This window comes from Hemicordylus capensis, chromosome 6, assembly GCF_027244095.1.
Source record: "Hemicordylus capensis ecotype Gifberg chromosome 6, rHemCap1.1.pri, whole genome shotgun sequence".
NCBI lineage: Eukaryota > Metazoa > Chordata > Lepidosauria > Squamata > Cordylidae > Hemicordylus > Hemicordylus capensis.
The window spans coordinates 90,754,551-90,768,384 of record NC_069662.1 but is presented as its reverse complement, the minus strand read 5'-3'; the positions used below and the strand labels follow the sequence as shown (position 1 = coordinate 90,768,384).

The window sequence follows — 13,834 nt, the reverse complement described above, 5'->3', positions numbered from 1 at the left end:
TGGACAGATCTCACGACTCCAAGGGGGAAAGGGGAGGGGGAGGGGCACCGCCACCAGCCCGGACTCTCAATTTAAAAAAAAAAAATGAAAAATTGTGGGGGGGGGCAGCAGCGTGGCATGGCAGGCACTCTGAGGGGGAGGGGGGAGGGGAAGGGTGCCACCACTTTTTAAAAAATTAAAAAAATTGCCCTCCTTCAGCTCTGCCTAGGGTATGTGCCCTGCCTGCCCCACCCTAGTTACACATCTGATTATGATGCCCTCATTGTCTCCTTGGTTATTGTCTCAAGGTGTGCAAGATGCAGGAGAAAATGTAGCATCTCACAAGGGCAGCTTGGTTTTCCTCCTCCTATCCCAAGAATAGATGGGATAATCATGGCAATGCCACTGTGCTCTTTTTAAACATACAAATTGGTGGTAAGACTACCAGGTAAGAAGTATCTTCTAGAACATTTATAATGGCTGGCGGCAATTTGCAATCAAGTGATCCAATAGATGAGGCAAGTATTTCAACATCTCTAAATGCCAAATCTTTCACTTCCTTTCTTTGTTTGGCTCTGTAAATAACCTTTGCCAAGACTTAATTCTAGAGACAACATACTATGTTGCCTGGAGAAGAATCTTCACTCTGGAAATAGACCAATTTAAACAGGAAACTACAGACAGATGAACAACAATAAGACAACCTTCATTTTGGGAATCATCTGGAAAAGCTGGAAAAAATGATAGATTCCACCAAGTTTAAGAAAATAAACTCATAACAGAAATTATGCTGAAAGGTGAGGAATAATGCAAAGTAAGGAACTTAAGTGTTTAGGGGGTGCAAACTTTATGTCGGGGTGAGTGGGTAATTTCAGAAATGATGTGCATATTTCCAGATCAATACAGTGGAAGCTCTCTGCCCACTCACTCCCTTCTCCTTGCCCCCTCCCCTTTTCTCCTAATGAACATTCCCGCTGATCTGAGCAGTATGCTTCAGTACAGTGGAAGCAGTTATGGCCCTAAGCGCATTAATGGTCTGATTTTGGACTGGCCCCATGTAAAGCAGTCAGACTGGACATTTTAAGATGTAGGAAGGTACTCTCTAACAAATAACAAATGGTATCCATTTCAGCCATATACCTTATCATGTAATTCATAACTCCTATTACCCCTTTTCAGAGGAATCTGAAAATGGTTCAGCCCCAAAAAAGTCAGTCAGATTGGACAGTTTGGAATTATGTATATTCTCCCCCAACAGATACTGCTTGTTTCATCCACGTGCCTTATGATGTAAGTGATGGCCCCAAGAAGGCATTTTGGGGGGCTTGCACCCCCTAAATGCCTCAGCAGCCACTCATAAGAATGGTACTTTTGGAAATGCCAAAACTAGTTTAACTACTCTAGATGGTTCAATCTTCTATACCTTATTACACAAGTTTTTTTGAAACAGGCTCTTGGACTATAATTTGTTGCAGTTTCAGAAAAAGGGAAGTGAAAAACTTCAGATATTGGTGTCAACAACACAGAGGTAAGTGTTTTATTGCTAAAGAAAGCAGGCAGTTGGTTTCTTTTCTAGGGAATGAGAGGCAACACCATCACAATGTGCTTTATTATCAGGAAATAGCTTGACTTGAAATGCATGGTTTTCAATCAGTTTAAGAAAGCAACAAACTCATAACAAGAAGTCTAATGATACATAGTGGCTGTTCTCATGAGCAGCCAAGCCCAAGCTTAAGCAGCCAAGCTTCAGCCTGGCTGTCCATGAGAACTACCGATCTGTGCAGATTCCAGCAGTGATGCTGTGCCAAACCCAGCACTGAAGCCCAGCTCTTAGCCAAGGTTAAGGCCACAAAAATGCCCTTAACCCGGCTCCCAGGATCATGTGAGCTTGCAGCTCACACTGACACAGAGACAGGCATTAGTGTCCATCCCCTGGGGGACTCTCTGTGTGCACTGCACTCAGCAAGTGGTGCACTGTGGGATTCTCAGAGGCAGGGACAATGGATTCTGGCCTTTATTTACCCAGGTTGCTAGGAGCAGTCATCTGGGGGAAGTTATGTTGAACACTGCCTTTCCCCCCACCCGCCTGACCTCACCCATGTGTGTCGTGTGAATAGCCCTATATTGTTGCAATGATACATCTTGTGTCAGAAAGGAAGTGTAAAAGATCACAAGTGGTCACCAACAACATGGAGATAAGTCTTTAAGAGGTAAGTCCTTTCTTGCCCAATAAAATTGCTACTTGGTTTCTTTTCTTGCCCACTGGCCTTTTCAAACCAATGACAGAAAACATCTATCATAGTTAAACTTTAATCTGACCATTCTGATTACTGTTTTGCAGACTGAAAGGTAATTTTCCAGTTTGCAAGGAACTGTAATCTATCTGTTCTCTCAAGACAAAAAGAGATACTTCAAGGTGAATAAAAATACACCTTTGTCTTGCATGAGAACAGACTTGTATAGAGAACTGGATGAGAAGCAATCTTTATATGCAGGAAATGGCTTGGCTTGATCTGCTTCTGGTGCTGGTTATTACCTTTAAAGCCCTAAATGGCTTGGGCCTCAGATATCTTAAAGACCATCTACCCACAAATGAGTCTATCCACCCAGCAGATCTGCTGGTGAGGGGCTCTGCTTCGCATGCAGACACCTTTGGAGACCCAATCGTCATGCACAGGAAATGAGGCCTTCTCTTGGGTTGCACCCAGGCTATGGAATTCCCTCCCTGGGGAGATCCATTCCTTCACCTCCCTCCTAGCCTTCCGTAAGGCAGCTAAAGACTGCTCTATTCAGGTGCACCTTTGGAGAATAGTTGATTGGCACAGGCAGCAGACATTGATTATCTTAGATTTGATCTAGGATGGAGGATGTTCACCTTGATAAGAACCAGCCCTCAGTGCCAAGTCATAAACAGAAATGGCTTCCAACACAGCACAAGGAGCTGTAAGAACATAAGAACAGCCATCCTGGATCAGGCCCAAGGCCAATCTAGCCCAGCATTCTGTTTCACTCAGTGGCCCACCAGATGACTCTGGGAAGCCCACAGGCAAGAGGTAAGGGCACACCTTATCTCCTGCTGTTGCTCCCCTGAAACAACAGGTATTGAGAGGCATTGTGCCTCTGAGGTGTAGTAGCCCAGTCAAGTGAAAAGAATAAAAGCATGAAAGAACGAAGAACAAAACCTAGTGTATAATCCTATAATCTTTGGGATCAAGCTACTAGTCCCTGCTCTGTGTTTTTCCAGAAGTACATTAAATCACCTTAATTGCAAAACATAATGAATGAAGTCCCCCAAAGAAACACATATTTAAAAATCCCAATATTTTAATGAAAGAAAATGAATATCCACACATTTGCACTTATGTACAACTTTGTGATATATATATATAATCATTTTAAGCTGTTTACAAATCACATTTAGTGCTTCAAATATCACATAATGTCGATATTATATTTCTGGCAGAAATAAATATATTGCACTTTAAAAGAAACTTTATTTGTTGGATGTCATTTCCTAATGTATATACTCCACTGGTTTTTCATAAAACATTTTGCCCCCCACCTCCCACATACACACACATACGTCATTAAATGGTGAATGTGCTCACACAAATAATTTTTAAAACAGTTTAACACAGCAAACAACAGACCTTTAATACATTCTGTTAAAATTGAGCATCTCCAGTTTTCACTTACCCTAGGCTTAAAAAAGCATGTTCCTCATATTTCTGATGTTACAGTAAGAAACTAAATGCTTTTTAAAAAATGTGCCAGAGCTAAAATACAGTAATCTGTATATTTTGTCCAAAATCCTTTCAAAAGAGGTTAAAGAACATACTGATTGACTGAAATTACGTTTTTAAAAGAAAAGACAGCAAATTCAAATCCTGCCATTTGTAACCAGAAACTGAAATCAGTGATGGTTTAATTACCATCATAAATAAAAATGTACCCACATTAAGAAATGGGAGGTACTGGAACTAAATATACTGCAACAAATTATGAGAGAAAACCAAGATAAAAAGGAGCAGACTTCACAATAAAATCAAGCTGCAACAATTAAAAAGAAAATATTTCTCAGTGTTTTGGGAACATATTCATCTCAACCCAACAGCTCCAGGGCAAAAATGGGCACATAATACAATGGTGAGCAGAGGCTGTCCCATTTGCTTCTTTGGGGGAATGCTCTGCACATGGCGTGTGGGTGTGTACATGACACATTTGGTGGCGGTGAAGGGAAAGAGGCAACCAGCAGCAGAGGGTCATTAATGCTCCAGACAAATGTGCAGTTGTACACACAATCTGGTCCTCTGACATTGGTATGAGTAATGCTCACATTTGTAGCAAATTATTGGATGAACATGAGATATATAGTCGTGGGATCCAGCCACACCACTGCACTGATACATTAAACTAATGTACTAAATTTAGGATCAGGCCTAAGCGGAGGATACTGGAGTTCTTCAAACTAGTACAGTTTTCAGTAAGATGACACTAAGCAACACCTTGCTTTCATCAGATCCCAGACTGTAGTAACAGATGGGGGAATCAAGCCACAGGTGTGGTTCATTCCCATTCTCCTCTTCCCACTCTGGCTACCTTGCTCTTCCTTGCTTCCCCTGCTGTGACGTTAACCCCAGGCGCATGGGCTGGACTTTTGCCCAGGTTGGGGAACCAGACAAATAGCCAGTCCAAACATGCACCTGGAGTCCACATTATGGCAGGGAAGGCAAGAAAGAGTAAGGCAGCCAGGGTGGGGGAAGCAGGCATGAGTCACACCTACTGCTCATTTTCTGCTTCCCTGTCCCACCCGTACAGGCCGCTACTGTTCCCAGATATTGAGAGCAACATGCAGATAATAAGCATGCTGCACAAGAGGCTAGATGTTCCCATGTGGCACTCCAGCAAGCCAAATAGTAGCCTAACAAGCATCACATGGAGCTCCCACCCAAGACAGCAGGGCTACTGAAAAGGACAAGGCTAAGAGAACCAAGGGGGAATGAGGGTGGGGTCAAGAAGCCAGAGAGCTAGAGATGAGAAACAGAGAGTAAAAGCAGGACAAAGAAAAAGTTGGGGATATGCAAGCCAAGGTAGCCCATTGGCTGGAAGAGAGATAAGGTGGCAAGCCTCTTTTTAGGAATTAGTTAGTCCTGGGGTGGGGGAGGTACACCAGTGGAAAGAGAGGGACTCTATAGGAGAGGTAGGCAATCCAGCTGTTGTTTAACAAAGTTGCCTACCCCTGCTCTAGAGCTTTGGGGGTCCCACTGTAAAGGGAGCAAACTTGTGTGTCCCCAATTCGTATATGGTTTTCTGTTCATTTGAATAAAAGCCAAGTGTCACCAAACTCTGGACGTCTGTGCCCTTATTGAAGATGAAAACAAGCCGCTCTTACAATGTGGAGCTACTCCCATGAGGCCCTGAGCATATATAGTAGACCATGGCTATTTTTGACCAAATGTGAGAGACTTTAAAGTTAAATTCTTCAGACTCTGCCTTGTCCTTCAGTTCCAGCAAACAGATTCTAAATTTATTTATTCCAAGAAATATAAAGAACACATTTCTCAGCTGAACAATTGGTATAGTTCTGTAATGTCCAATATGTGTTGACATAATTTTGTAAACATAATGGAGGAAATTAAAAAAAACTGAAAAATAACCCTAATGGCTCTGCTTTGTGGTTGAATGCACTTATGGTGGAACCAAGAAACATCAATTGGTCATAATCCACCAGAAACATTGCCTGTCCATTTAAATGAAAAAGTTGTCACACAAGAGTGTATTACACTTACACAACTTCCATTTATGTCAAACAGAGTGTGTGCAGGAGAAATTCCAGGGCATTATGCCCAATGTTCTAAATGAACTGGAGTTGGAATTAAAAATGGAGGGGTAAAGAATGGCATTTCCCCTCTACTTCTTTCCTACTAAATTTGATGCTTTAGTAGACTAAACATGCTCAAAACAACCATTTTTTCCTTCATTAGTCATAATGAGTTATAAGCACAGTATTGCCTTTCTTGCCTCTGTTGAGACAGGAAACCTATACACAATACAATTATACAATGCTGCATGAACACAGCCTCTTATCTAGGGTTAAGATGCACCTTCAGATCATTCGGCATTTAGTTACAGACTTTGCAACATTTGGAGTCCCTTTGGCGGTGGCAGACTTCTGAGCCACTCAAAACTGCATACTTCCCTTAACACTGATCCCTCAGAGGAGGAATCCACAATGCAGTTTGTTTGTTTGTTTGTTTGTTTAGCAGTTCCTCTATTGTTTCTCCATGGCCCTTTCCAACAGACCCATAATTATTTTTATAAGAAGTCTTGGTTTAGGTCAGTCATACAAAAGGCGTCATCACTGCAGAGGAATGGCGTAGTCCCTGGATTGCTGCATAAGGCCCTTGCTGGAAGTAATGGTGGTACCTAGGCATGTGAAAAGAAGGAAACGTTGGGCCATTTCCCGGCATTGAGCTGGCAATGGCAGAAGGGGTTAGAGGCATTCCCAGGCGGCTGTAGGGAGGCAGTGGTCCTTGGATGGAGTGAGGAATTGGCGTCGCTATGGATGCAGTGCTGGAACCAAGAGCAGACAAGGCCTGCGGATGCTGGAATCCAGGAAAACTTGACGATGACGAGACCCAGGAACTGAGGGACAAGTTATCAGATGTAGTAAAAGCTGAGCCTACAGACAAAGAAAAATGCTGAAGCTTTAGAGTACAAGCAACTGAATCTAGAGGACAGTTCAACTAAGTAATAACACTATCATAGGAACACTGAACAAAGTTAGAGGGGGAAAGAAGGGCATTGTCAGATATGCAGCAGACAAAGCTGATCTTCTTCAAGTGGCTGTTGCATATCAAGCAGGTGATAAAGGGGAAATAATTCAGCACAATGGCAGTGAGTAATCCCTATGTTAGGGATGTGCAAGCAGGTATGGAACTGAGCAGGTTTGGAACTGAACCAGTTCGATGTCGAACTGGTTTGGTTCAAAGACTCGGGGTTGAGCCGAACTACCCTCAGTTCAGATCGATACTGGACCAAACACACACCCCCGCCCCATTCAGGGGATCCGTGGACCTTTTAGGGGAAATTAATTGTTTTTAACTTAGCCCCTCTGGGGGGCTTCTTCGAGGTGGCGGGGGGTCCACAGAGGTTCCCCCTCCCCCCGCCAGCCTTCCTTTCTTCAAAAACAGACCAGTTCAGCCATTTCCCCCAGCACAGCACTGCCACACCAGCGGAAGGGCCCGAACAAACAGGGCCATTTTTGAAGGAAGGTTGGTTGGCAAGGGAGGGTGAACCTCCATGGACCCCTCACCACGAGCTCAGAGAAACCCCCCAAAGGGGGTAAGTTAAAAAAATTGAAATATCTTTTTCATAAAAGGTCTGTGAAACGCCCCACCCCACCCCGGGGGGTTCCGGACTGAACTGGCCTGGTCCGGTCCTGGTCCAGTTCAGACTCAGACCATACCAGCCAGTTCCATGCACACCCCTACCCTATGAGACTAGTCAAAAATCTGTGTTGAGCAATGCTGTCAGGGCCAATGCAACTTGTTCAGCCAGCACCCACTTGGACAGCAGCTTAGGATACTCAAATGTTTCCATGTTGCAGATACTTGCTGACTTCCTGCACAGTGCAACATGGGGGGTTCTGAACCTGCCATTGCTGCTATGCGCATCTAAGGCAACACTCACAGTGTTTTATTTATTTTTACATTTATATTCTGTTCTTCCTTCAGGGAGCCTAGAACAGTCTACGTAGTTGTGTTTATCCACACAAAAATCTTGAGAGGTAGTTTAGGTTGTGAGATGTGACTGGTCCAGAATCACCCAGTGGGTTTCATGGCCAAATAGAGATTTGAACTTAAGTCCCCCCCCCCCCAATTCTAGTCTGACATTCTAACCATTACACTACACTAGAGCTCTTGTACTAATACTTAAAATTGCACAATCATACATGCACAATGATACTTCCATTATTTCCAATGGAACTATTGTGCAAGTTTGATTGTATAATTAGCACAAGAGAGCACACTTGTGCAAAACCCAATACTTCACAGGCCTAAACCTGACCAGAGGCCTTGAAATTATTCCCCACCCCCACCCCCAATGCCTTCAAGCTTACATGAGTAAGGAAAAGTAGCATCAGATTATGCTTCAGAAACAGCTGTATCTCCTGCCCAATTCTACATACCATTAGGTAACTTGGGCCAATAACAGGCCATTCACAAGCCATGCATTCTGCATGATCAAATTCATGCTGATGTAGGAATCATGTGGGAGAAAGGGGCACCTCCTTTTTCCAAGAAAACCTTCCCCAATTCTTGGTCAACATTTAAGCACCAAACCAAAAGGTTTGTAAGATGCCCTTCCATTCCGTGTACAGCAGGTATGAGCTCCTGTTCTTTCAGTATCAGGCACTCTCTTACCTCTGCTTTGAGTTGTTTGGCTATCATCTCCCAGAACTTCATCCTCTCCTCCATAGGTTCTGATGGGGGATCGTGCATAGGAATGCTTTTGAATAAGGCTCTCCACACTTTCTCTGTGAAAGACAACATATTACATCAGTAGGAACATAGGAAACATAGGAACATAAGAAACTGCCATATACTGAGTCAGACCATTGGTCTATCTAGCTCAGTATTGTCTTCACAGACTGGCAGCGGCTTCTCCAAGGTCGCAGGCAGGAATCTCTCTCAGCCCTATCTTGGAGAAGCCAGGGAGGGAACTTGAAACCTTCTGTTCTTCCCAGAGCGGCTTCATCCCCTGAGGGGAATATCTTGCAGTGCTCACACATCAAGTCTCCCATTCAGATGCAACCAGGGCAGACCCTGCTTAGCTATGGGGACAAGTCATGCTTACTACCACAAGACCAGCTCTCCTCTCGTAACATTTGGAAAGCCATCATCATACTTGCTATACCACTATACTATACTTAATGTGCCACCTTCAAATGCTGTGATTTTTAACCATTTTATTGATTTTTATATTCCATCTTTCTCTCATTCAGTGCCTAAGGTTATTTTATTTATTTATTTTGTTTATATACTGTCTAACTCCAAAGGCTCTAGACGGTTTACAAAAATAAACACAACAGAAACAGAATAAAACCAACTATTAAACAACAATTAAAATTTAAAACATTCAAAGGTTTCAGCAATTAAGCAATTTAGAAAATTTGGAGATTACTAAAAGCCTGGCTAAAAAACATATGTCTTAAGGGCTCTTTTAAAGGCTGGTAAAGATGTTAAGCCACAAATGTCTATAGGGAGAGCATTTCACAGCCTAGGACCAACTATAGAGAAGGCCCACTCCCGAGTCCCCAAGCTGGTGGTATATGGAGATTAACTTCTCTTGATGTTCTTAATGTGCGGTAGAAATCATGCAGAAGAAGGTGCTCTCTCAGGTAACCCAGTCCTAAGCTGTTTGGGGCGTTAAAGGTAATTTAAAGGTAATTGGGGCGTTTAAAGGTAACCAACGCTTTATAATTTGCCCGGAAACCTATTGGCAGACAATGCAGTTGCATTTTGAACTAACTGAAGTTCCTGAACTACATACAAAGGCAGCCCCATGTAGAGCACATTGCAGTAGTCAAGCCTAGAGGTTACCAGAGAGTGCACCCTAGTTCTGAGATCATTATCTTCAAGGAATGGACACAAAACCAATGCTTATTTTTTTTAAAAAAAAAAATACAAGTCAACACCAACAATGTAGCCTATCCAAATATATCATTCTCATCTTGGGTTGTGTTGGATCAAGGCTATCAGGGTTTCTGCACAGGAATCTGCATGTGTGTTTTTTTAGTTCAAAAGAGTTTGAGCATATACCACCACTGACCACCAAGCAGGGGTGTAACTATAATAGGGCAAGGGGAGACAGTTGTCTGGGAGCCCACTGCCTTGGGGGCCCCCCCAGAGGCAAGTCACATGACTGACTCCCCCAGCCGCGCACCCGCCCGGGCTTCCTTCAGTTGTATTCATCCTCCAAAACTGATGTGAGTGTTAAGACCTGGAGCTACCAGAACAGCATCAACAATTTACAAAACCTTTTAAAAATAATTTAGGATGATGTTCTATTGTGGCACATAGGAGATACACACACACACACACACACACACACACACACACACACATATACATGCTTTTTGTTACCACTATTCAGCCTCATTTAAGATTTCTTTACTTCATGAGTTGAACTTCAGTGAGGGGGGGCCCATTTTAAAATCTTGTCTCTGAGCCCACTGCAACCTTGCTATGCCCCTGCCTCCAATCATATGAGCATTCGGCCAATGCTTTGCAGTGCCTCTCAAGAGCTACAGAACTGGACAGCACTGAGTTTCTCAGAGTGGGTGTTCCATTACATTGGAGCCACTACCAAACAGATCCTCCTCTGAGCTCTGATTTTGCAAAATGGGTGGGTGCTATCCAGAAAAAGGCTTCAAGTCTCCAGATGATATTCACAGGCTTTTATGGGAAGATGTGTTCCATAAGATGAGAATCTGATGCCATTAAAATATTTCTGAGTCCATGGGCCCTGGATAGAATCCTTGAACAGAATAAGGCTTGAAAAATGGTAGTCAATCACTATTCATCAATGTGGTTTTTAAGAAGCAGAAGCAAGCGGGAGCTGTTTAGTGATTTAACCTATTTATGAACAAAGCCATTTGAGCTAGCAGGATTCCCTAGAGACTAATCTGACCTGATGCACCTCCAGATCAGCTCTCTGTTCCTGCACTCATAGCCAACCCAGTTAATTGCAGCCGTTTAAATCTGATGTTTGGCAGAGGTCCCTTCTAAACTTGCTATTTGGCAATTCTGGTTTGCTAAAAATGCATCACATTTCAACAATGCATAAAATATGGGGAGGTGCCATTGCCCAATAGTCCAATAAATCACCATTATGGTACATCTTTGTTTACTTTTCTTACAAAGGGACTGCTAAGAGTTGTTTCGTCCTTGGAATATCTCTGGTATCATTTCATATGCGAGTCTCTTGTGGGGGAAATGAGGGGGTAGAGAGAGAATCTTATTGAGGTAATTTACTTGTGGGGACTGGAAGTGGACAGAAAGCAATGGCAGTTGCTACTGAGAGGAGGATATAATTGAATTATTGCCTTTTAAGTGATTAAAGACAGTGGCCATACCAGAGTTATCTCCCAGAAGATCTTACAAAGGAAGGGGGAGAGAGGAGGGGAGGGAGGGGGAGAGAGAGGGAGACTCTGCATTGGTTACATTATGGATTTGATACCTCTTTTTCTTGTTTCTGGCAAAAAGAGAAATGCGAAAAGAATGATCTTTTTAAAAATGAAGAACAATAGTAGCAGTACAGAATGATAAATGAGGATCATCATCATAGCCAAGGGCTTTGGAGTTAATCACTCTTAACAGTTTGGGCTGGTATATGTCTAACATCAGGATAACAATGCTGGATGAACAAAAGCAGGGCCAGCTCCAGGTTTCAGGGGGCCCAAGGCAAACTGCCCTCCATTGGCCCCCCTCTTCCCTGGGTGGGCCCCAAGAGAGTCACTTTGCTGCCGCCGCCACTACCACCACACAAAGACCATGAGCACAAAGGAAACATATGTTAGGGATCAGCAGTGGGTCTTCCTGAGGGCCCCTGGGCCCCTGGCAGCAATGGGGCCCCTGGCAGCAATGTTGACCTCTGATGCTGGCCTTGAAAAAAGCACATGAAGGACATTTACATCCTATATTTTTTTCTTAAGTAAAACTCAAGTGTGAAACCTCTCTGCAAACATCTAGTGCCCTGGCCAGTAACTACTTTGTATGGGAGGGCCACTGAGGAAGTGATGCTGGCCCAAATCCCATTTCTCAAAGAAGGCCTACCAGCATGTCTGTTGTGTTAGCCACCCTTCCCTCCACTCCAAACTTTTGCCTGTGGACTGGCATCTGAGGGTAAAATGGCCAGGTCCACATTACCAAAAAAGAGGTCATGGATCTCTCTCTCTCTCTCTCTCTCTCTCTCTCTCTCTCTCACACACACACACACACACACACACACACCATTTATCAACAAAAAAGAGAACACAAGACAAAAGGGGGGTACTAATTTGCATAAGGTCTGCATATGTTAATATATATGTATAGATGTACATATGAATATACATCATTGTATATGTACATACAAGAGCCAAACCTTTTTCAATGGCAACATTTTTTTAAAAGGCATTGAAGTATAAAATCTGTCGAGTCCTTCCCCACCACCACCACCCACCAAGCTGCCCCAATCTCAGACAAAGCAGCAATCCAGACAAACAATGCTATACTAGATGTATTCTTAGACTTGATTGTCAGTAGGATGGCCAGGTCCACGTTGTCCAAAAAAAAGAGGTCATGGTGGGGAAGAGGACATGATCCCCCCAAAAGAGGATTGTCCTCTATAATGGAGGACATATGGTCACCCGGTCTGGGGGGCCTCCAGTAGCTGGTCACTAATCTACTGCAATTTACCAAGCACAGTGCCTAGACCTCCATTCATTTCTGTAGGACTTGTGTGGGAATTCCATGCAAGCCCCATTGAAATGAATGGAGGTTGCTGTCAGGAACCTCAGTGATCCTCAGCATCACCCACAGTTGGAATGCAAACTCGCCAGAGGCCACTTTATCTTCTCGGCTCTCTTTGGCTCCAACCTCCCAACAGACCCTTTAAAAGGGAAAAAGAAGAGGCTTGCTGGAAGATTGGTCACCAGCAGCTCCTGCTGAGAGTTCCATGATTGTGCCTCGCTTTGAACCTACTTGTGGGTCCCCTTGGGTTTGTTTTTGTTTTTTTGCCTTGCTCTGCCCTGACTCTCCCTGAATCTAGGAATTCAATTGCTGTCAGGCCCACAGCCAAACAGCAATTTATTCCAACATGAACACAAATTGTGATGGAAGATTTTCAGAGGCATGCAAATTACATTAAATGACATTGTGCAATTCCTTAGCTCCATCTGCTGACCATTTGCTGACAATCCGTGAAAATTTGTTTTAAAATATGGATTTCCCATGGACTGCAGCAAATGGTCAACAGAGGGCACTAAAAAAACAAAAGTACAATGTCCTTTAAAGTCATCTGGACACTTTCCAGATTAGACCCTGCAATGGGGTCACATTGGATCTCGGAAGCGTGCTTTCGCACTTCCTGCGTTGTGACACCACAGTCCCTCTGAGGACAGCAGGGTGCCATTAACATTTCCAATGACATGTCTCGAATTAAATCGCTGCGATATAGAGCTAGGATGTCATATATCCAGCGTAAGGAAGTTGCTGTTTTTTCGGGTTGTTAGTTGCTGCGAGACTGCTCTCCCTGATGTTTACGTTTTCAATTAGACTTGCCTGAATGGAGGCATTTTGCTGCTGTTGAGCAGCTAGTCTGGAATGCGTCTTGGATGGCCCCGGAAAAACCTCTCTAAATTGCCGCTAGATAGAGTCTATCTGACAGGCCCTATATGCCTGCCACTTTCCAGCTTGTCCCAAGATTGTTGCACTAGAGCAGTGCTTGGTATATTGCCTGCTTCAATTTTACTATTGTGTCCATTTCTTATGATCCACTTTAATGGAAGTGAGGAGCAGGCAGGGACTAAATCCAGTTCTGGTTCCAAACAGCTAATCAGGACCATCACACTATCTGATCCTACTCATAAATGCTCTACTTTGTTTCCAATTTCACTAAAGCAAGAATTCCACCCTTATGTGTCTGAATAAACTAAAAATCCAGTCCTAAACAGACAGCCCTGCCATAGTATTTTTTTTTTCATATACAGATAATTTTATAAATTAGCAGCAGACAGATCAATATGTTCCCTATTACAATCCTACTCCATAAAAATACTTCAATGGCAATTTGAGACAGAAATTCAATC

The 13,834-nt window shown here is 43.3% G+C and overlaps 1 protein-coding gene across 3 annotated transcripts in view; it reads right to left on the bottom strand.

Annotated features, from left to right (window-relative positions):
• Positions 1-3,285: 3,285 nt before the first annotated feature.
• Positions 3,286-13,834, bottom strand: part of TBX20 (T-box transcription factor 20) — a 55,606-nt gene continuing 45,057 nt past the window's right edge. For 2 of the 3 annotated variants that reach the window (XM_053265018.1, XM_053265019.1), the window contains 2 exons: positions 8,406-8,518; positions 3,286-6,661 (listed from right to left, as the gene is read on the bottom strand). In XM_053265018.1, the coding sequence (XP_053120993.1) occupies positions 6,321-6,661; positions 8,406-8,518 (454 nt within the window). In that variant the 3' untranslated portion in view covers positions 3,286-6,320. The remainder of the gene's footprint in view (positions 6,662-8,405; positions 8,519-13,834) is intronic. The other variant, XM_053265020.1, reaches the window with a different exon arrangement.